General features: G+C 39.9%; 1 protein-coding gene across 14 annotated transcripts in view; it reads left to right on the top strand.

Annotated features, from left to right (window-relative positions):
- CADPS2 (calcium dependent secretion activator 2) overlaps positions 1 to 25,247 on the top strand; it is a 372,843-nt gene that overhangs the window by 196,645 nt on the left and 150,951 nt on the right. For all 14 annotated transcript variants that reach the window (XM_042467898.1, XM_042467896.1, XM_042467889.1 and 11 more), the window contains exon 9: positions 19,959 to 20,025. In XM_042467898.1, the coding sequence (XP_042323832.1) occupies positions 19,959 to 20,025 (67 nt within the window). The remainder of the gene's footprint in view (positions 1 to 19,958; positions 20,026 to 25,247) is intronic.

Genomic DNA, 25,247 nt, shown 5'->3' with positions numbered 1-25,247 from the left:
TCCTCTGGGAGTCCATTCCATAGTCTAGGGGCAGCTATACTGAATGCCTTTAGGGAAGTAGAAACATGTTTGGATGCTGGTATCTCCAACAAGTTCTTTCCACTTGTTCTAAGAGTGCGGGGTGGATTGTATAGGGAGATGCGTTCCCGTAAGTAACCCGGACCCAAGCCATGTAGGGCTTTAAAGGTAATAACCAACACTTGTATTTTGCCCGGAAGCTAATTGGGAGCCAGTGTAGATCTTTCAAAATGGATGTTATATGGTCAAGTCTTGAAGAACTAGTGACCAACCTGGCTGCCGTATTTTGCACTAGTTGAAGATTCCGAACTTGATACAAGGGTAGCCCCATGTAGAGCGCATTGCAGAAGTCGAGACGAGAGATTACCAGAGCATGTACTACAGCTTCAAGGTCCTTTTGGTTGAGGTAGGGTTTCAGTTGGTGTATCAACCGAGGTTGGTACCAAGCACTTCTGGCCGTCGCATCCACTTAAGATGACAAACGTAGAGACGGCTCCAGAAGTATTCCCAAACTGCGAACTTCATCCTTCAGGGGAAGTGTGACCCCATCAAGGAGTGGTGGACAAATTTCCCTCCCCAGACCTAAGGAGCCTATGGCAAGTAACTCCGTTTTCTCTGGATTCAGTTTGAGTTTGTTTTTCCTCATCCAGCCCATTACTGACTCAAGGCAGGGATTCAGAGGGGAGAAGTCATCCTTAGTCACTGTAGCAGTCGGGGACATAGAGAAGCATAGGGTGTCAACAACTTCCCCCACTATAGGTCTGTTTGGGATGTTGATACATTCAGGTAAGCAGTAGTTCCACAGTATTCATATCCACCTGTTGATACTGAAGTGCAACCTCAGTATCTTCAAACAAGAATAGAAGTCGATTAATATTTCTTTCTATCTCATCAGAGAGGACGCTCCAGTCTGCAGTCCTAATCCAGATTGCAGAAGTTCCCATTCATCCCAGTATGGATTCAGACAACCCCCTTACCTGTGATCTTATTAATTTATCTAAGCCCAGCCCCTTATAGGCAATTCATAGTATCTCTCACCCCTGAGAATTGTGGGGGTTCCCTTATACTCTCTTTTTCTGTAGGAAGAACTAAATTGCCTGTCCTTGGCTGGACATTGTAGCGCTAGATGTCCTAGACAAAACTCAGTTAGTGCTTTCAGACTTGGCCTGAGAGAATCCAGCTTCGCTTCTGCAAGCATTCCCACAAGCAGCACTGAGGTTACTCCTTCTTCATCACACTGAGACAGAGGAGAAAAAAAGAAAGCCAGATCTCTGTCCTTTCATACAGATGGGAAGTTTCATGCATATGTGTCACTTTGACTTTAAGTGATTTTACTATGTCTGGTACTAATAGCGTGTAACATTTTGTTATGAAATATTATGTCTTTACCATGTCATTTTCTGTGGCTCTAGTTGGCAGCAATTATGCTACATGGCAAGTAGCCTCTGGGGTAGGATCAAACATAGATCTATCTGCAGTTGCAGCTCTTATCTGTAAAAGCATATTTTATTTCTTTGGATTCTAGCACACACATCTATTTTGTATATCTGGCTAGACTGATTCCAGTTTCCTAGTTCTTTGAAAGGAGAGAGATCACTGAAAAACACAGCTTCAATTTTGATTACATATCAAGAAGCATTTAATTATCTTAGCTCATTTAATTAGCCTCACTGCAGGGGTCAATTGCTTTTTTTATTAGCATGGCAGACATGTGACTTTGATTGGCACAAAATGCCCAAAGATACAGTATTCCATTTGGAGATAACACATTTCTAAAACTCTGGTAGTTTATCATTTTAGAAAATCTTAATATATATTTGTGTGTGTGTGTGAGGTTTTGCCTGTCATTTTTTTTAAAATGAAGGAAATCAGTATTCTTAATTTCTAGGTGAATAAGAAGACTAGGAAAGTGGAGGAGGATTCTTAATATCTAAAGTGCTTCCTAAATAATTTCCCTTGCTTTATGATTATACAGAACAGCAAGTTCTGTAAGTAGTTTTCAAAAAGAAAATACAGTTTTTTAAAGACTACCATGTGAAACAGTACCATTAGAAAATTGACAATACTTGAAACTTAAATATAAATATTTTTAAACAGACAAGATACATAACAGAAGGGCATAAGAAATTAGGGGCACCATTCATAATGTTTACATGAAGAGGCCTCCAAATATAGAAACACAAGTAGGGCAATGCCACTCAGCCCAGGCAGGCCCTAATGTCCAAAGATTGATTATGGGCATTTTCATGAGGAAGTGGAAAGACATGCAGAAGTGATCAGGGTTCTTGAACACATGGAAGCATATACAAGTAGGATTTCCATATGCCAGGGTGGTGAACCTCAAGCCTGGGGCTAAATGTGGTTCCCTGCCCCATTGGTGATTTCCCAGCTTTTATACTGGTTTTCTCCCATTCTAAAATGTGCACATTCCTCTCCCGATATTTAGTTATATTTTACCTTCAAGTTAGAATATATTTGTATGCTTTTGCTTCAATCCACTACTAGAATGTGGAGTCCGAGGAGTCTCAATTTTAGTTTGGCCACTGGCCTGAAAGAAGTTCCCCTTCTTTTCCCTATGTGTACTGGCATCCATGTTCAACATGTGGATACCTGGGGACAATGAACTGCACAGTGAGATTGAAGGCTTTCATGTCAGGCATCCATAGTTTTTTGTGGGTTTTTCGGGCTATGTGGCCATGTTCCAGAAAAGTTTCTTCCTAAGGAACATGGCCTCATGGCCCGAAAAACCCACAAAAAACTATGCACAGTGAGTCTTTGGTCAATTAACTAGCAACAACAATAGTTTCTTGTACTCTAATAGACTAACAGCAGTGCAGCTTCTAACTGTAGATTAAGACTGTCCTTTTGACTTTCTGTTATAAAGGGCCTGAACAGACAGGCCAAAATAAAGCTGCTTCGAGTCACTTTTAGATTGTAAGCCTGAGGGCAGGGAACCGTCTAATTATAATAATTGTAAGCCGCTCTGATAGCCTTTAAGGCTGAAGGGCGGGGTATGAATACCATAAATAAAATAATAAATAAATAAATGACACAGGCATCTTAAGAGGCCAGAAGCTGTGCCAAAGCTGCGCTCCTGTCCTTAGGACTGGAGCATGGCTTTGGTGCGGCTTCCGGCCTCTTAGGACGCAGGCATCATTTACACAGCATACCCCCAAAGTGACCCGAAGCAGCTTTATTTTGGCCTGTCTGTTTGGGCCTATAGTCTGAAAAAGTCTGGGTTGGAGTACAGTGGACCCTTTTTATACGCTGGGGTTTGGTTCCAAGATCCACCGTGGATAATAAAATCCATGGATGCTCAAGTCCCATTAAATATAATGACAAAGCAAAATGGTGTCTTATAAAAAATGGAAAATCAAGGTTTGCAATTTTAAATTTATACTTTTTTTTTTAACATTTTCAAATTGTGGACGCTTGAATCCCTGTATAAAAAATCTATGTACAGTATAAGAAGGGCCAACTGTAATCATAGAGGAGGTTCCTAGCAATTAATGTGATTTCTTCACATTAGAATATCTCCCCTAGGTTGTATTCATGGGGTTCTGAAGCTGTATGATGGTAGTTTTGTATCATTCAATGAGTAAAGCATGTATTAAAAAATAATCCAGCATAAGCAACAGTGGCCAAATGTGCCATCTTCTGTAATTTGTGTGAAATAAGCAGAAGTGACCACAAGAAGGCAGTATGGTTTAAAGAAAAGCTAGACAAAATCTTGAGCCTGTATTAAAGTCTGATGTGTAAAATGTGCACTTTTGGTAATGGTTGATTTTTACTTTATAGCTTTATAAAAACAATCTCTTGCCAAAAAAAACATGCTTAGATACAGACTGTGTCATGTTAGTTGCCTGTTTTTGGTTTTTGCTTGTATTCTGAAAAAGTGAAAAAAATTAACCAATTCTGCCCTTAAGCATGTTTCCAAAGAAGTTTTTGAAAGATGCATAGCACTTTTTAAAATAAATGTCTGCGGCAAGAACATATCTTATGTCTGAGAGTCTTTGACAGGCATTTAGAACATTCTTTGTTTTCTGATGTAATCATCACAGCCAGCCAAAAAATATGTTGCTCAGCGGGAAGTCATACTGATTTCCATTGAGTTTTCATTGAAATGGGTACACTTGTGCAATGTTATGCCTCTTTATACATTTTCAGGTGTAAATTATGAATCTGACACACAGGTGTCTGAGTATACTTTCCTCATTCAAGTGATCTTGTCAGATGGTGGGATTGGTCGTGGTTTTCTGTTGGGAATCTGTTTGATGTGTTTGTTGAATAACTGGTTTGCTGTATACTTGATAAGATTTATCTGAACCTTTCATCACACAGAACTATAATCCTTGAGCAAACTAGAACACAAGCTTCATTTAAAAAGTAGAAGGTATTTACTAAGGTCTAAGATATTTTGAACCCACAGAAAGTCTGTTTGACATATTTTGCTAGACATTTTGTGCTCAGAAAAACTCAACTAAAGCCAGATATTATCATCTGCTTGCCAAGGCTAAAAACAGCTTTGGACCTACCGTTTACAGCAGATGTGGGAATTACGTGGTTTTCCAGTTGTTGTTGAACAGCATGTCCCAGCAGCCCTAGCCAGCACAGCCAGCACAGATTGTTATCCCCCCCCTCCCAAAAAAAAACCATCATGTTTTGGGAGGTGAAGAAGTGACAAGCATTTAGAAAGGAGCCTTTTCAGTTTCTCTGTTATGCATTTACCTGGCATTTCTGAAAAGACCCAGTTGGGAAAGTTGCAGTGTCTAGAAATGTCTTATTTTCAGTGAATCAAAGAGAAATCACAGAGGAAAAAAGTATTGTGCCTTGTTGTTGTTAACTGCTGTCAAGTTGATTTTGACCCCATGAATGAGAGCCTTCCAAGTCATCGTATGGGGCCTTGCAAGCAAATGGCTGTGGCTTCTTGATTGAGTCTATCAACTTGGAATGTGGTCTTCCTCTTTTTCTGCTGCCTTCTACCTTACTAAGCATTATTGTCTTTTCTAGTGAGCCATGCCTCCTCATGACATGGCCAAAGTGCAACAGCCTCAGTTTAATGATCATGGCTTCTAGGGAGAGTTCTTGCTCTTTTGCACTTCTTGTTGTTAACTGCCCTTGAGTCATTGCGACCCCATGAGTGAGACTCCTCCAAGTCCTCCTGTTCAAAACCCCTCTGCTCAAGTCCTGCAAGTCCAGAGATCCCAAAGCAAAGTTATCATGGAGTTTTCTTTGTTCATAAGGGGTTTGCTGTTGCCTTCCCTTGGTGCTAAGAAAGTATGTCTTACCCTAGCTCAATGCTAGGAAATTCTGGGAACTGTAGTTTTGGGACACATTTAACCTTCTCTGTCAGAAAGCTCTGGTGCCACAATAAACTACAGTTCCCAGAATTCCCTAGCACTGAGCTAGGGCAGTTAAAGTTGTCTCAAACTGGATTATTTCTGCAGTGTGTTTTGCATTGTGTTAAGAAAACAGAAACTTGTATCAGAGAAAGAAGTTTATTAAACTGGCTTTGCTCCTGCGACAGACACGGGATGTAACTTTAAGAAAGTGAATCTTATCACATTTCCCCGTCACTGAGGAGTACGCAGCCCATTTGCAACCCGGGCTTCTGCTATATCTTTTCCAGTGTGTCTTTTTCAGTAATCTCTTTCTGGAAAAGATGCGGGAGGAGCCTGGAGAAACCCAGGTTGCAAACGGGCTGCGTACTCTCCAGCAAAGGGGAAATGTGATAAGATCTGGTTTCTTAGTTACATACCACGTCTGTCACAGGAGCAAAGCCAATGCGATAAACTTCAAATTCAAAAGGCTTCAAAGCTAGGGGAGCATATGTGTATGCATGTCTTCTCTGCCTCCTAGTAAACACGGGGGCAATTTCATGTTGTTTTGGGTTCACAGAATCATAGAATCATAGAGTTGGAAGAGACCGCAAGGGCCATCCAGTCCAACCCCCTGCCATGCAGGAAATCCAAATCAAAGCATCCCCGACAGATGGCCATCTAACCTCTGCTTAAAGACCTCCAAAGAAGGAGATTCCACCACACTCCTAGGGAGTGTGTTCCACTGTCGAATAGCCCTTACTGTCAAGAAGTTCTTCCTAATGTTGAGGTGGAATCTCTTTTCCTGTAGCTTGCATCCATTATTCCGGGTCCTGTTCTCTGAAGCAGCAGAAAACAAGCTTGCTCCCTCCTTAATATGACTTCCTTTCAAATATTTAAACAGGGCTATCATATCACCTCTTAACCTTCTTTTCTCCAGGCTAAACATCCCCAGCTCCCTGAGTCGTTCCTCATAGGGCATGGTTTCCAGACTTTTCACCATTTTGGTGGCTTTAATTCAAAATCAGAAATGACTTTGTTTACCACCTGGTTTTCAAAGACCAGTCCTGAGACTAAAATAGCTGAAATGTGGACAGATATATACTGCCCCTCACAAACTGCCTACAGAGTACAGGGGCAATTTTAATACAATGTATTTATTTAGAGCAAATATAGATTGTGGAACACATGTCAGGGAATTATGGCCCTCTAAGGTCTCTGTGGTTCCTGGATAGTTGTCCACCCCCACTTTAGCGCAAGACAGGGGACTCCCTATGGCAAAACATTTTCCGCATAAAAATTGTGATCAGTTTCTGTCAAACTACTTAGCTTAAGTGAAGTTAGGTACATATTTTTGTTTATGCTCTCTTTTATGATCCTCTTCAATTAATTAACCTATGGAATATTGTTCTTTGAGTATGAATGTTCTAGGTATATGCCTGCATACACATGCATGTGCATTTCTATAGTGCCAATTTGATATTCATTGACTTAGTAGTCTAACAGGATCTGCATTTCTAAGGAAGTCATCCATAGACCACTTCTTACCAGTGTATTGATTTCAACTGAATGATACTAACAGTAATCAGTCACTGAAGTGCCTCCTGATAGTCCTGAAAATACAGTTATAAAATTACTGTAAAATTGATGAATGTCTGTCTATGGAACTGAACATACTGGTAGTTTTAATTTTTTTGTATAGAGTGTTGGATGATTTTAGTAAACCTTCAGTATAAAGGTGCTAAAGTTTGAATTTCATGTTGCATTTATATTATTGAATTGTGGCCATATAAAATTTAGAATGAGATTTAAATTTTTATTTTAGAACTATAGAATCATAGAGTTGGAAGAGACCACAAGGGCCATCCAGTCCAACCCCCTGCCATGCAGGAATTCTCAGTCAAAGCATCCCTGACAGATGGCCATCCAGCCTCTGTTTAAAGACCTCCAAGGAAGGAGACTCCACTACACTCTGAGGGAGTGTGTTCCGCTTTTGAACAACCCTTTGTTGAGGTGGAATCTCTTTTCCACCTTTTTTCCATGTTGGAACTTAAAACAACTTACAATGGTTTTTTAAAAATTGTTAAAAATCCACAAAATACAAAAGTTAAAACACAATTAAACAATTTTAAACAAAATCCATTGTATAATGTGATCTTTTAAACAAAAAATACTTTGGAAATCTAAATTAACAGTGCATATCCTTTAAGAAGAGCCACTGAAATGTACCGTATATACTTGACTATAAATCGAGAAATTTTTGCCCCAAAATAGTCTCCAGAATCCTGGGTAGACTTATGCAAGAGGCAATAGGTCTTTGACCAAGCTTCTCCCCAGCTGGGCTGCCTCCGCAGGGGGCAGCCCAGTTGGGGAAAGCCCAGGAAGGGCACGCATTCACCCTGGAGTCTCTCCTTCACTGGGCTCTCTCTGCAGAGGAAGCCCAGCGAGGGACAGGCTTCCCAGGGTGAGCCTTCGCCCTGGAGACCTCTCCTTCGCTGGGCTCCCTCCGCAGAGGAAGCCCAGCGAGGGACAGGCTTCCCAGGGCGAGCCTTCGCCCTGGAGACCTCTCCTTTGCTGGGCCCCCTCCGCAGAGGAAGCCCAGTGAGGGACAGGCTTCCCTGAGTGAGCCTTCACCCTGGAGACCTCTCCTTCATTGGGCTCCCTCCTCAGAGGAAGCCCAGCGAAGGAGAGGCTTCCCAAGACTAGCCTTCAACCTGGAGACCTCTCCTTCGTTGGGCTGCCGCGAGCCTTCACCCTGGAGACCGCTCCCTCACTGGGCTGCCTCCATGGGGGAAAGCCCAGCTGGGGACAGGCTTGCAAGGGCGCGCGTTCACCAGCAGCCTCTCTCCAGCTGCTTCCCCTTAAGTCAGACCCTCGACTTATCCACAGGTCATATAAAAACCCACATTTTTGGCCCCAAAAGTTGACCTCGGCTTATACATGAGGTCGACATACACGAGTATATACGGTAGTTGTTTAAGTGTTAGAGTACAACTCTGGAGACCAGGGTTCGATTCCCACCTCAGCCGTGGAAACCCACTAGGTGAGCTTGGGAAAGCCACACACTCTCAGCCCCCCCAAAACCTCATGATAGATTCATCCTAAGATCTCCATAAGTCAGAAATAACTTGAAGACCCACACAACATTCCTCCAAAAAAACATTTGATATGGTGTTTCATTTTACTTCAGGATTAGTCCCCTCCCCCCATACACACACACACACTTTGCTCTCCAAGTGAAAGACATGCCTGGAATCCTGTTGGTTAGTCCTAACTACAGTTGACCAGTTCACAGTCAGTTTTTGATTGATGAGTCAACATGTAGATAAATCCAATAGATTCGATGGCTCTATTCTGATCAGGATGAACAATCAGATTTAAGACGTAGTTGTCTTCAGTACCAATTTCTTTCTTATTCCCTCCGCTCAGCCAGCTTGCAGTGCTTCAAGTTGACTCTATATTATTAGTAGTATTAGTATTATTATTATTATTTTCCACGTTTTTTCCATGTTGGAACTTAAAACAGCTTATAATGATTTTAAAAAATTATTAAAAATCCACAATATACAAAAGTTAAACTATTTTAAACAAAATCAAACACAGGTTAAAACATTTATCATTAAAAGGCCCACTCCTGTGTTGCCACCAGCTGTATCTGTGAAGCTGGTGGGACAGAGAGAAGGGCCTCCCAGCAGATCTCATTGTACAAGCTGATAAGAGAAAATGCAATCTTTCAGATAACCTAGACCTGAAATATATAGAGCTTTATAGGGCAAAATAAGTGCTTTGAATTGTGCCCAGAAAAGGACCAGCAGTCAGTGGAGCTGTTGCAGCAAGGGAATTGTATGCTCCTTTTAGCCAGCACCCATTTGTAATCTGGCTGCAGCTCTTTGGAACAGTTGAAGTTTCCAAACACTGTTTAAAGGCAGCCCTATGAAAAGTGCATTACAGTAGTCCAACTGGGATGTAACTAAAGTGTGTGTCACCATGGCCAGGTCTGATGTCTCAAGGAATCAGTGTACTTGGGGCACAAGCTTTTAACTGTGCAACTGTGTTTAACTCTACCTTTTTAAAAATCAAATTGATTGATTGAAATAAATGTCCATTTTTAATAACTACGGGAAGGATGGCTCCATGAGTGACTCAAGGACCAGATGATTAGCACTGTTTACAGGATATCATAATAAAGTTTTTTTGTTTTTTTTATCCCGCTCCTTCCTCCGATCAGGGCGGCTTACAACATGGGTTAAAAACATCAATACAATAAAACAGATTAAAATACAGACATATCAAGGCAAACCATAAAATCAATGAAAAGTAACAGACTAAAAGCCCCGATAGCCCAACCTCTTGGCCACGGAAGAGGAGGGAGGCCCACAGGATTTTTAATCGGGGAATGCCTGTTGGAACAGGAAGGTTTTCAAGTCCTTCCTGAATTGGGCCAGGGTGGTAGTCGAGCGGAGCTCAGTGGGCAGCGTATTCCAAAGGGCTGGGGCAGCAATGGAAAATGTCCTCCGTGTTGTGGAGGACAATCTAGCCCCAGGCACCTTCAGTAATTGCTGCCCAGACGTTCTGAGGGTGCGAGGCGGAATGTACAGGGAGAGGCAGTCCTTTAGGTATCCTGGGCCCAAGCCATATAGGGCTTTATAGGTAATCACCAACGCCTTATATTGAGCCGGGAAGCGAATGGGCAGCCAATGGAGATCTTTCAGCACCGGTGTTATGCGGCTGGTCCTGGAAACGCCAGTGACCAGCCGGGCTGCCATGTTCTGCACCATTTGCAGCTTCCGGGTTTGGTATAAGGGTTGCCCCATGTAGAGTACATTGCAGAAATCCAGTCTCGAGGTTACCATGCACACACACATTGGATTTTTAAAACTATGATTACAAAAAGAAAAATAGGGGAATGGCATGAGTTTGGTTGGCCATATACATTAAGATAATATCATATCTCCAGAAACACATGTATAGCATTGGTTGTGGTTGTTTGCTTTCAAGTCATTTCTGACTTATGGGTTTCCCATTGCATTCCTCTGAGTAAGTGTGACTCGTCCAAGATCATCCAGTGGGTTTCTGTTCCTAAGCAGGGATTCAAGACCTGGTCTCCCAGTCTCCTACTCCAGCACTCAAACCACTGTCCCAGAATGACTGTCATGTATACCATATTCATAAAGACAATTTATATGAAGCATGTAGTTCATTGAGGATGGCATCTATGAATGGTTTGTTTCAAATATTTATATTTCTCTGTTCCTCTAGCCACTGGCTTCCAAGACACTAGATCAGTTATAGGAAATAGATTCCATTCTTTCAATCCCTCAGGGCCAAGCAGCAAGTGGAGATTTTCTACCTAGTACTTCAGCTCAGAAGTTGCTTTCACTTCTTCTCCCTGTTCCACACATAGAAAAAAGGGAAGAGGAGTGCAGTACTCTCATTGACTGACATCAGGGAACTGTGTTTCTCCTGCCTGTCTTCCATAATGAGAAAGGGAGGAGAAAGCACAGATCACCAGTGGTTTACATTGGCTGCCAGTCTGTTCCTGGCCCTGGTTCTGAATCCCTTTAATGACATTGGACCAGGTTAAATGAAGGATCTTCTCTTTCTTTTTTGTACCTCTCCATAGCCTAAGAAAATAATCTGAGCTTCTTTACCAGGTGTCCCTGACCAAATCAGGTGATGTTGCAAGAGAGAGGGTCTGTTTGGTGATAGCGCCCTGTCTGTGAAATGGCTTCCCTGGAGACACTCACCTAGTGCCTACATTATGGTCTTTTCAGTACCAGATGAATGTCTTTTTTATTTTCCCTGACGTTTTAAGAAATGTTTTTAATACTTGGATTATTTTTATTCCAGTGATTTGCCTTGTTTCGTCTCTGCTGGTGGTGTCCTCTTGCTCTAGTTTGATGGCTTTTATTAGAATTATTCTCTCTGTATTTTATGTTTTAATTTGTATGTTTTCTAGAAAGTTTTGTTTAAGATATTGGGATATTATTTTGGTTTTGAATTGTAATAAAATAAATAATAAATGAGGTAATTGATGATGACCATGTTTTTTTCAATTTAATTAGTCTGAAGGCAGGAAATATCAAATTAATAATTTGACTGAAGGATAAGCACACAGTTCTTTTCTTACCATTAAGCTCTTCCATTCAAATAAGTGGCAAAGGAAGGCAGGATTCAGCACTTAACTAAATCTTTCCAAGATTTATAAACCTAGAATTATGGATGTTTCCAAAGAAGATGAGATTAGAAGTCAGTGTTAAATCTTCACCAGACATTAATGATCCTGCCTCATTACTAAGCACTTAACCGCAATTCCCTGTACACATTATTGGAAGCTATTGTTAAGCGCTGAATGTTGCCTTCATTATTCATTCACACAATGGGTTACCCTAAGTCGGAAATTACTCGAAGGCACCACACACACAAGTCACACTCTCTCAGCCTCAGAGAATGACAGTGGAAAAACCCCTCTGACGAAGCTTGCACCATGATAGTTATACCTTAGGATCACCAGGAACCGGCACTCGGAAGGGAGGAAGGGTGCTTGGGCCCATAAATTGGAAATGACTTGGAGGCACCCAACAACAACAAATGACACAGCACAAGAACAAAGAGAGCCAGTGCTTTGAATGTGTGACTCTGGAGACCGTTTGGGGCGGCCTGTTCCCACCCCTTTCCCTGCTGTATTGGGGTCTCAGCTGCCAGAATGGCAGCCTCTGAGGCCCCGATGTGCCACTTTCCAGGCCGTGGGGAAGCGGCAAAAGGCTGCTTCCCCGCAGCCTGGAAAGGGGTGTCCTTGGGGCTTCATGCCCCAAGGACACCCGACGGCAGCTGGGAGGAGGAGAAAGGGGCCACTTGGCCCCTTTCTCCTCTGCGTCGTTGGCGCAGCCATCTAAAGGCTGCGCCATTGACGCAAACCACAGAAGGAGCTCCGTTTTGGAGCTCCTTCTCGCACCGCGGAAAGGGCGCTCTATGCACCCTCACGCGGCGCAACAATGTCACGTCTCCGCCGCCTCATTTGGAGGCGGCGCATTCGTGACGTCGTAATGGTGGCCCCCGTGTGGAACGGGCGCCACCGTTTTGTACAGACTGGGTCCGTACTAGGTTTAGGGGCGTCAAGAAGTGACGCCCCTTTCTAACTCTAGTACGGACCCAGTCCATACTATTATGCCCATTTGTAACGGGCCCAGGGCTCAAATCCCAGCTCAGCCATGAAACCCACTGGGAGACCTTGAACAAGTCACACTCTCTCAGTCTTGGAGGAAAGCAGTAGCAAACCTCCTCTGAAGAACTCTTGCCAAGAACCCGCACAGATAGCCTCATTACATCTCACTACAGTTCCCAGAATCCCATAGCATGGCAGTGAAGGCCTTCAGAAGGTCTGGGTCTTCCAGCCGGTAGGGACAGAACCTCTGCCCAGAAAGATTGGGGCTTCTGGCCAGAAGGAGCAAGACTTCCTTCAGAAGGGCTGCACCCCCCCCCCTCCTTGTTCCAGCTCAGTTTTCTGCAGGAGAACCAGGCAGCAGCAAGGAGCCAGGCCAGCTGGGTGCACCTCCCTACCCCTTTTTGGCATGGCCTAATTCTCCCAAGGCAAACCAAGCTAAGCCAGGCCAAGCGCGTGCACCCCACCCCTATTTTCTGTGGCCACCATGTGTCCTCAGGGATGGCTTCATGTGTCAGAGGGGGCACACGTGCCACGGGTTCACCAACATGGACTTAGGCTTTGTAAGTAAACTAAAAATCACATCAAGGAAGATACGTCATAATTGGCTGCAATCATTCATCTAAAGTCAATGTAACTTTCAAAATGAAATATAGCATTAAAACCAAATGTAAAGGACGATTGCTAGCTCTCTAGTAGAATTCCACCCTTTAGTTCAACACAGCAATGATGATCTAAAGTGTGTCCCATCAGCTCAATGTTTATGTTGGTTTAAATCATCTTTATTGGAGAGATGTGATATGCTTACCCACACATAAATAAATGGCATGGCAGGTGCACTATGGGAGCAAAACCAGGAAATTCCACCTTTCCCATTTACTGAACTGGGACCCATGATTCCTTGTTTTACATCTATGAAAACAGCTAAGAGTAGCTTGATTCTTTTTGCACCTATGCTAAAATGTTAAGGAACAGAAAAGAAATGGAAAATTTTAAAGGAAATAGCTAGGCTTTATTGCCAATTTTCCTATTCATCTCATGAGCATCTTACTCATTGTAGTAGATAGAAATGTTCTCCATTATTGTTTAGCTTTCTTGACACTCCTCAAGATATTTGTCCTTAGCAGACATAATTACAACAGCTGTTTGGGCTGTGTGTGGTGCTCCCCCCACCTCCATTTGTTGTGAAGATGTGTTTAGTCCTCTTTCTCAAGAGCACAGGAAAGTACTAAAATCAATCTGAGAATGTTTACTGCAAGGCTTCTGATGACCCAGGCCATATTGTTGTCTTGAATCTGTTGTCTCTCTCATCCTCAACAGAAGACAAAAAAAAAGGTGGGGGGGAGAAAGAAATGGCTTAATCTTGTGGGGGTTCAATAAAAGAAGGAATGCAGTACAAGGAAGGATTCCTTTTATGCGAGGCAACACAGAACATGCCTTGATGACTGAAAGTGCCTGTGGGCATTTGGTCCCTATTGGTTCTCACATTGAATGCAATGATGCCCACAGATAGCCTGTATTGTTGTCAGTTAAATGGGATCATGAGTGTCTGAAAGGTGTTTGAGAATGAACTGAAAATCATTTTCACAAGTGGATGATTACTTCTGCCACATGTTAACCGAACTCTATCAGAATGGCCCAGATTCTGAGACTGCATTAATTGCTCTTTCAACCTTGACTGGAGCTTCTTTTTAAGAAAAGCCCTTTGCTATATGTATTGATCCCCCCCCCACCCCTCTGCCCATGTTTTCTTCCATTGTAATAAATGAAACCTTGTAAAAAATAGAGAATTTATATTTGAGATGCAGATGGATTGTTTAACTCTTTATATATATTTTTGTTTAACTGAACGAGGGGAGAGGAACGATACAAGTCAGTTTAGTTTTATAAACTTAAAAACTAGTTTAATAAAGCTGTCTTTTTCCACCTCTGCCAGAACAGTGACTTGATCCAGGTTTCTATTAATAATTATGCTCAGTTTATGTTCAGTTATTCATTACTGTTGACTCTTCTCCCATCCTCATCAGCATCTAAAAGTATGAACTTTAGCAGCATGGTCTAAATATGCACACATGTTTGCTCTATCTTTATATTTTTGGCACAACACTGGATAATTAGGACTTGCAGAGTGTTATGACTTCTTATTCTGCATACAGCATAACTTGGAAAGAGGGTTTTTTAATCCAATATATTCAGATTTTTATGATTTCATTTAATTTTTTTAATTAAATACACACAGATATACAAAACAACATTAAAACAAATATGGAGTTGATCTAGTCAGCATGTACTGTAAATATAGATACATATTAAAACAATACACACAGTACCAACATACATATAACTCCAACTAAACATATAAAGCTATTATGTCACTATAAACCAAGATAATAGTAATACTTCCTGGACAATACACTTAACTTCTTCAGTTTAGAATTACCTAGCCTGAAATTGTCTGACTTTTCATTCCATCTTTATTTTTTTTTTATTGCTCTCTCTTTCTCTTTTTCCTTTTATCTTTAATAACAAACAGAACTATAACTACCCCATAAACGTGTATTTAACAATATTTTCTCTATATATAACTTAACACAATTCCAATCTTTTTCTACCTTTTCCTTACTATTTTCTTCCATTAAAGCTGTGAGAATATCCATTTCCATAGCTTCATAGAGTTCACTTAACCATTTTCCCCTCGTTAGGGTTTTTCCTCCATAATTTAGCATAAAGAATCCTGGCAGAGGTGATCATATATAGTACTATACGTCTATAGGTCCTTCCTGTTTCTTTATCCAATTCTGAACTCATATTTAATAGGAACAGGAGATGATCAAAAGGTATTTCTATTTGTAATAGCTCAGACGTCAGGGCATGGATTCTTCTTTATGGTTTCATTTAATAAAGATAATTCTCTCTTTTGAGAAGTGTTGGACTTCTGAGGGGGGAAAATTGAAAGAGTTGCTTACTGGCAGCTAAATAAATTCAACATCCCTTCTGTTGTCTTTAGCTCGGGAAATGTAGTTTATTAATGTCCTTGATTATTGTCCTCTAAATGGCATTACTTATGTGGGAGGGTTATCCCCTTCTGAGAGTTGAAGGGAACATAGAAGGAAGTTTACAAAACAAAAGCAACCACTAGAGAAGAGAGGCTATTATGTGATTTATTTGTTGTCTGAATTTAACTTATTGTGGTATGGTCAAAATGCCACAATAGAGGTACTGTCCAGCAAGCTTGGGCAACCCAGGGCTATTTTTTGTTTTGTTTTAATCAAAGTGAGAACCAGTTCAGGAGTGGAATATTGTATCCTAAATGGTATATTATAAATAGAATTGGGCAAAAGCGCATGAGAGCTTGTTCCCTCTGACCAATTGCCTCTTTCCCTCTCCTCTCTATCAACAGCCCTATGGGACTTGGTTGTTGCTCAAGAGGCAAGAGTACAGCTTCGTGGACCCCATTTTAAAAAGGACATATATGCATGTAATGTCATTAACACACTACAAGCCATGAAGTTGTACACTAGCAGTCTAAGAACATAATTATTGTACTTTCATTTTGCAGGAAGCAGGTTACAGTTTCATACCTTTGTAAATCATTTTAAATTGAAAACAAAATGTACAGTGTTCATGTTCCTGAAACATAATTCCCGCTATAGTAGCGCTCCACAATAGAAGTTGTAACTGGGGGTCTCTTGAAGCACCTCCTCTTTAATCTCCAGTTCCCTGGGCTTTTCTCGAACACAGCATGACCTGTCTTGGTTGATTTAAATATCTGCCTCTGCCTTTAAGTTCTTGCTGATACAAGTGGGAGTTTAAATTTTAAATTGCATCTTTAGTTACAGGGAAAAGAACTCCAGCCCTCACAATGATTTTAGGGACCTGGTGTAGAATTAAGAGAGATGAAAATATACTAACTAAGGTTGTAATCCAAAGGTGAAAGCTGACCCTGTCATTGGACCCACTTCCCATCATCCCTTCCTACTGACTATGCAAACTGCAGTTGATAAGAGTTGCTATAATCCTGTACCCAATTAGCTAGTAATAATCCTTATTGGTTGTAGTGGTATTTACTTCTGATAAGGGTAGGAACTACACAGCCCAACAGATGTTGATGGACTGTAACTCCCAGTGTTCTCCACCGTTCGTTATGTTGACTGGAGCTGAGAAGAACTGCAGTTCAAAAGCATTTGGGGGGCACATGCTTCCTTCCTCAGCTGAAAATCAATGTGTTTATTTAGACAGGGATATCGATTTGGGGAACAGCTTAGAATTAAAGCACCAGTGAACAGCTGAAACGGCAGGTGTGATCCATGACACTGGATCACACATAAATTTCTACATTTGCTGTTCCTGTAAAAGTTTTACTTCAGTAATTCAGCACAGTATCAGATGAAGAAAATAAATCAAGAGTGACTATACATGTTGTTGTCTATTATGCTATACCTCCTTTAATACTTATGGAGATTTTGTTCGATAACAAGTGGCTCTTTTCACTAGGGACCACAGCAGAGGAAGGATTATTAGTTTAAGGCTATTGCTATGTGTTTATAGGGGTATGTCAGACCAAGTGTCATCGGGCTTTGCTCCCCTGTTAAATCCAGGCTTTGTGTCAATAGCACTGATTTCTTTGTTACTTAATCCTAGTAAGAACAGCACATTTTAAGTCTTAGGCTACTCCTCTCCCAAGAAAGCCAGTACTTAATACTTTATGTAAATTGAACTTTGTATAGGTAGGGGAAAGTATATAATGGTCTTTCTGGTAATTGTATTGATATAGTATTTAAGCTTGGTAAATTTGTTGCCATTGTTCTCTTTTAAATCATTAGTTTAAACTAAAGGAAGTATCAGAGTTGGCCTTTAAAAGGAACCAGTGGCTACAAGTAATCAAAGTGTACCAGAGAAACACAGGGGAGTGTTATATTTTAGCTGTTCACAATTGTTTGATTAGCAGAGTTCCTAGTCTCAAATTTAGTAGCAACTCAAAAGATGAGGCATAGAGGAGGTTAATGGGAAAGGCAATTATTTTATATTTTATTTGGGATTCAGGCTAAAGTCCATATTGACCTTGAAGGAAAAGCAGTGTTGATTTTGTAGTTCCTCTCTACATCCTAACAAAATGGGAAATGTGCATCATGTCAATTCTTCAGCCATAGACTTTAAGCTACTGGTTGAAGCCACTTCATGCTCCCCATGAGTATTTCCAAAGGGAAAAGACAAGGGCAAGATGGAAGTGTGCACAAAGCATCTCCAAACAGTGGTATCCCACACTTCATTCTATTCCACTTTCCTACTGTGAAATGCCAGAAAGGGAAGTTTCAGACCTGGTCCATATTTTTAAGGGTCATGGACATTCTTTTTAGGTGCAGCTGATGTCCAGTCTTGAATGGCTTCTCATATTGCTTGAAAATCATGATTGGACCACCTGACAGCTAACACAATACAGTATATACCTTAATGGGCCCTGAGACATAGCTCAGGCAAGTGACTGTCCAGAATTCTACAGCTTCCTCTCTGAGAAATGGAGAAAATTAATGGTTCTTCTCTCATCACCCCCCTCCCCAACAGTTACGTTGTTAAGCAGTTCCACTTGTCTCCTGTCTGCTTTTAATATGCATTGAGTGGTCACATCATTTTACTGCTTTGCATTCTAAATATCTGTTTAGAGTATTGGCATACAGATGGGCACACTCTTCTTTGCACAGAGTGCAAAAATGAATGGAGGGAAGAAATGTGAATTACTTAAAGTGATTTACTTTTTTCCTTAGGTAATTTATTCTTTGAAGTGACAGAGTGGCAAAAGGTCAAAGCTTTTTAGAATTGTAAAGAAAAGGAGATCTGGTTTTTATGTCTTCCTTTATAAATAGAAATTCAAAGAATACATACTGAGTAAACCTTAGTACAACACTAGCTTTTTGATTAGCATTAATCAAGAACCAGTTCAAAAATAAACTTCATTGTATTTGTTTAATAATTAAAGCAAAGCTCTGAATCAGTTTACTTCACAAAAAGAAGCATTCAGAGTTTTTTGTGGGGTTTTGGGGGTTCTAGATGAGTTTATTCCTGACGTTTCACCAGCATCTGTGGCTGGCATCTTCAGAGAATTCTGGCATGGAAGAGAGTGTGGTATATATACTGTTGGCTGAGAGGAAGCGATTTGCATGTTAATCTGTGTATTGTTCTGTTGTTGAATGGCAAGGCCTCAGGGTGTCTGTTTAATTAATGATCCATTGTCTGCTGGGAAACCCCCTTACCCTCGGGTGTTTTTCATTTGCATTTGCAGGGTCTTGGTTTTGGTATTTTTCAAGACTGGTAGCCGAACTTTGTTTACTTTAAGGGTTTCTTCTTTCTTGTTGAAGTTGTCCAGGTATTTATGGATTTCAATGGCTTCACTGTGCATTCTGACCTGATAGTTGTTGGCATGGTCCAAAATGTCAGTGTTTTCAAACAGGATTTTATGCCCAGGATGGTTTATAACATGTTCTGCTACTGGTGATTTTGCTGGCTGACCCAGTCTGTAATATCTCTAGTGTTCATGTTTGAACACTGCATTTGGTTGTCCCTATATAGACTTCTCCGCAGCTGCACAGTATGAGGTAAACTCCTATGGCCATGAGAGCGTCTCTCCTGTCCTTCGCTGAGTGTAGCATTTGTTGGATTTTCTTGGTCAGTTTGTAGACTGTTTCCTTTTTCCGCACCAATTTCCCTATTATGTCTGTGACTCTTCTGATGTATGGTAAAAATACTTTCCCTTTGGGTGGCTGTTCATTTTCACTCCTATGGGTTTTTCTGGAAGCTTCTCTGATGTCTGAGCTGGAGTAACCATTAGTGAGGTTCACAGATCTTTTTTGCCCAGTCTACTGTGTGCTTCTTTTTTGTCCTGGGTGATGGTTGGAGTTCTTGTGTAGGTATCTGTCCATGTGTATAGGTTTTCTGTATACTGTGTGGCCCAACTGTTGGTTCAGTTTACAAAGCATTCAGATTTCCCCACAAAATATAGTATGCTTATATTAACTTTGTTTAACACCCTTTCAAGGTTCTGTCACACTTATGTTGCATACTATATGACAAGACGCATTTGCAAAGCCTTAAGATGATGAAAGCTCTTGAAAGCTCACAGTGATTTCTTCATGACATATGTATGAACTGTGAACCTCGAAATCTCCAATTCATTTCTTGCTTCAACCACAGACTAACATGAAACTCTAAAGTTCAACCTACCTTAACAACTTTTGGAAGAGAAAAGTAACATAATGACCATAACATATATGTGTTCAAAGTGCTATGTAGATAGTTGTGTTAATCAACATGATAAATATCACATGAATTTTCAGGATAAATAAATGGGAAAGAATAAAATAAAAACCAAGTCAATTCATAAGGGAATCAATTCATTTCACTGGCATAGTGGTATTGTCATTTTAGCACATTGGTAACACAGAATTATTTGTTTTCATGCTTGACAGATATTTGTATGCACTTGGACAGAAGGTTTGGAAAAGATGGAAAAAGCGCTACTTTGTTCTTGTACAGGTTAGTAATATTTCTTATCTATTTGATATAGAGACCAATATTTCAAGGAGCAATAATAACTAGACTTAAGAGTATGTGAAACCTACATTTTCAAGCAGAGGGGAAATCCCAGGGATTTCTAAGGGGGCATGCCCAGAGCTCTTAGCACATGGCACAGGAGAACTTGACAAGCAAAGGCATCACGATGAGTACCGACAAGGTAATCTCTGAGCTTTCAGATCATGGTACTGGGCAGGAGGATTTCTCAGAATCATCTTACCCATCTCCTGAATTTATGCATAGGTTTGCATTATGCTCAGGGTTGAGTGCAATAAGCTTCGCCTTTGCCTCTTTATGGACTGAAGATCTGTGCTAGGGTTGCAAACATGTAGTGGGCATTTACATTCATGCTTGGTTAACATATGTTATTTTTATGATACTTGATTTCGAACATCAATGTAAACATGCAAGGTGCAGCTGTGTGGAAATATTACTTCTCAGTTTCAAACCCAGGTCTGAATCCAATTGCTACTTTCAAATAAAGTATATTGATTGTGAAACAATAGGATTTAATATAACTGTTTACTCACTATTTAGAACTGATGCAGTAAGCTGTTCTAGTTGCTAGTAACAGATGTATTTTTGTTCCTGTCACCTGATATGATCTATGTATGCCACTTGCTGCACTGTTAACACTATTAGATAAAGGATGTCAAATAAGCATGCAGTGGTGGATATGAGCATTATGATATTATTGATCTTTTATAGATAAATTCAGTTATTCTGTTTTAGCTTCAGTTATTAGCTCTAGTTCACTTATAGGGCAGGAGTAATTTGATGCATGTAGAAAATTAGGTCTACAATATGTAAGGAAGCTGTTCATTCACCTATAGCAGTTTTGGCCATTGATAGCTTGAAGATATCTCCTGCCCATGGATATTCACACGATTCATTTAGTCCTACTAACTCTCCTATAATTTCTGACAGATGCAGATCAATAGAATTATACCTGCGGTCTTGACTAATTATGCATGTGCAATTGAGCTATAGACAGAGGTGTGCAAAATGCAGCCCATGGACCTCAATCAAGTCCCCAGGTCCTTCAAGGATCAGAAGATACCCCCAAATACCACAGGAGGCATTTTCACCAAATTATTGGCCCACTCAGGCCAATTTAGGTCCAGGAGAATTCACTTTTGAAACAAGAAGTGAATAAGAAGTGATTTCCACTAACTTCCTGTTGTTAAAAAAAGCGTTTCCTAGGCCTAAAATGGCCTACGTGGGCTAAAAACATGAAGAAAATGCCCTCAGAGGGTATTTGGGGAATTACAGTCTTCCAAAGTCTCATGGGAAAGCTAATGCAGCCTTCCACAGTTGTCCACCTCTGGTGTAAAAGATTCATCAATGGACATTCTAAGGTTGTTTTCATGTCATGCTTGTATGGTCTTCAGAGAATCAATTGTATCTCTCTACTTTGTATTAAGATTAAAACTTTTATTCTGTACCATCCTTGTTTTGTATCAAATTATGATGGTTTTCTTTATAGTTTCAGCTAGCTAGCTATGCCTTCCAGAAAGCTCTAGCAGAGACATTCCCTTCCTAAACTACAAAGCCCAGCACTTCCTAGGATGTATCCATGACAGTTAAAGTGGAATCGTACTGTAATTGGATGGTGTGAAAGGACTCCATATGAAATATATGTCTCTCCAACACCATACTAAAGCTGTAGGCACACATGCATTCCTAACACCAGTTTCCTCTATCTGTAATCTCAAGTGTCCAATCCATTCTACTTCCTCAATCTGCTGTATATTCATACAGCAGATTGAGGAAGTAGAATGGACCAGGTGTAAAATAACACGAAGAAGCAATACAAACAGAAGGGCATTTTGCTGTTCCTTCCTTTCGTAAACTCTTACACTATTGATGCTACAGGAGGTGTGCTAAATGAAAATGTCTTTATTTTATTTTAATGCAGCAGTATGTCTTAGTGGGGTGATGAATTATTCTTTGCATAGTGAAAACATTAAACCATGACGGAAACTAAGAAAAGCAGTTTATTTGAGGTAGCACTGAATTGTTGATTTTGTTGATACACCTGTCATATCCGAATATCAAAATCTGGTGCTTGCCGTCAGATGAGGATGAGATGTGCATGTTTTAAAATGCTGGCTTTTTAAGTTGCTACATCGAAGTCATTTGCTGGTTGCGTTTTTTTGATTGCTCATGAATCAGTGAGATAAATCCACACAGACTATTGTCAAATTATAGGAAATACATTTTCCCCTTGATATTTGTATTATATATCCCCATGTGAAGTCAGAAGCTACCCTCCCAACCTATTACAGAAGCTAACTGTCTATCATACTTTAAACTTGCTACTTATTTCCCCCTCTGAGATTAAATACTTTTGCTACTTTTCCCCCCTCTGAGATTGGATACTTTTGGGGAAAACTGTCAGCTATGTTGAACAGGTCAAATATAAAGTAGATAGGACTAATGTTTTTTTCAAGTATTTGAAACATGAATTTATTATAACAGTTTTCTGAGGAGGAAATGCAAAAAATACACATGCTATTAACTGGTTAAATGTGTGCAGATGAATGGATGAGTATCACTTCTGACTAACTATGGATGAGACCCTCCGGGTACAGAAACACTTTCCTCTGATGAAATATACCTAAAATTATGTCAGCTTATGCTACCAATTTTTCAAAGGTGGTATAAGATCCCTTTGTGTACTTCTTCCTGAGTAAGCCCATTGTGGGATATAAATCTTTGAAATAAGTAAAATAAAAATAAGCTTTCAGGGGATTCCAGCATATACATTGAAAAGAGACTACTCTCTTCACCAGTGACATGTGTTTCAGACCATCTCACTCTTTCCTGCTTCCACTCCATTCATTATTAGGCTATTGAGAGAACTGCACTGGATTTATTTGTCAGATGTGTTGAGAGTATGCAAAGGACTTGCAGGGACTGGACCACCGTGCATCTAATTTTAAAAGAAGGAAGTTGAGCTAATCTTTGTGAAATTTATTCTGCTTACTGTGATTAAGAAAACCTCTTTTACTCCACCCATTCCCATATCTCTAATTTTTCCCTTCTAACCAGGGCTGGGGAATACACTGTCCTTAATATTTTGTTAGGTTGCAACTCTCATCAGTACTAGTCAGCATTCAGTAGTGAGGGCTGATGAGTTGTAATCCATAATCTTAAAGAACATAAGCTCCCCATCTCTGCCCTAGGCACATGTCAAAAAGGGGGTTAACATATATGAAGGGAATATTCCTTAACAATTATTATTATGATTTTTAAAAAAATTCACCAAATGAAAAATATCAGATCTGCAGAAGTTGTCTGATGCTAATCTTGCTATATTATACACGTGATTTTACCAGCTCCCTGTCAGAACAATAGGAAACTCTATTAGGCATTTTTCAAAGATGTAGCTTTGTTTATCAGGAAGGAAGAAGGAATTTTGTAGTAACTCTGGTAACACTTTCGTTTATATGTTCAGCTTTAAGAACTACTTGTGAACAAAGTTAAGCAGGAATAGAAACAAATGTTCCAAATATTAAATTCCTCCTCACTGTTTCCCCTCAACTTTCTTCCTCAATAATTTTTTTAAAAGGAGCTTACATGGTCTCATCCTGTCCCTTTCTATCTTCGCAACAGCCAGTTACATTTAACCCAGGCAAAATCTGTAATAAAGCTTGGAAAAATGACATTTCAAACTGATTTTTTTTCTCATCACGAGGAGAGATTATAAGTAACCTGTTGTTGTTGTTGTTGTTGTTGTTAACCTTTATTTATAATGCACTGTAAATTTACACAGCGCTGTACATACAATCTTTTTAATTGGACGGTTCCCTGCCCTCAAGCTTACAGTATCCAAAAAGTAACTTGTTGATGTAATTGTTAGATGGTTCACTACTTTTCCATTACTTTCTGTTGGATGGTATTAGAATTGATAAGCATAAACCCTGAAAAAATACTGTCAAAATACTTCACAATTCCATAAATGCAACATCTGAAAGTAACTACAAAATGTTACTTATTACACTAGTAAAGTAACTGTTCCTATACATTGCATTAATATTGAAATGTGGCTTTGCTACATTCTCATCAACTTCTACCACTACTGCCTTAATCATAACTTGTTGCAACTACATTATTTGTAGCTTGTTACTATACAAATAACACCATTTGCCTATGCCATTTAGTACAATATGTACAATATGTGTACAAAGCATGTACAATATGTGTACATGGTACACCAATTCTGAATCTATATGCATACATTATTATTCACATCTGTATTATTTATCTTCACATTCACATGTATTGGTATGCACATGGGTCCCTGGAAAGATTTCTGGATAAAAGCAAAGTTTCTGTTTTAAACGACTTTGCTTAGCCTGAAAAAGCATGTAACAGATGGAAATATTAATTGTCCTATAAGCTTCTCCTTCTAAAATTCATTTGTCAATATAGAAGTAATTGGTGAAAAACCTGGAGCAGCTTTTGGAGAGATCTTCTTCCGGACTTTCAACACTTCTCTTGCAGATGCTAAAAGACATGTGTTTGAGGCATGTTTTCTAGGTTTGCGCCACAAATGCTCCCATATTATCTCTTATGTAATATCTCTACTACCTCTATTACACTGAGGTGAAATATTAATAATACCTTAATGTGTAAATAGTCCCAAGTAGTATTTGGTACACCTTTTAACATTCATTTCATATTAATTCCAGTTGAAAATCTAACATAAAGAACAAAATCTTCCATTGGCTTACCACTGAAACTACTAAAAGCCATCCTGCAACACACTTCTCTAGATTTGTCAAGGATAGAGCAGATCATCTACATATTGACAATTTTTTCAATCTAGATTTCCATATTATATACCTGAAATGCATGTGTCATTTTGGATCATAACTGTCAAAGGTTCCAAAAAGAGTGCAGGTAAGAGGAGTGAATGTTGGACATCCATATGACATCTCCCTCTGAATATTAATAAATGTTGAGGAATAATTGTTTACATACTTGAATTGATGTTGGCTTCTTATATAAAAGATTGATTCATGTTACAAATTATCCTTCGAAGTTCATTTTCTGCAGAATTGCTCCCACTCTACTCTATTGAATGCCTTTTCTGCATCAAAAAGGAAAGAATAATTTTGTATAGGAAAACCATGTGATAGTGTTACCATACATTAGAGTAAACTTGAAGCATACAA

This window comes from Sceloporus undulatus, chromosome 5 (assembly GCF_019175285.1).
Source record: "Sceloporus undulatus isolate JIND9_A2432 ecotype Alabama chromosome 5, SceUnd_v1.1, whole genome shotgun sequence".
NCBI lineage: Eukaryota > Metazoa > Chordata > Lepidosauria > Squamata > Phrynosomatidae > Sceloporus > Sceloporus undulatus.
This window is presented reverse-complemented; position numbering and strand designations above follow the sequence as displayed.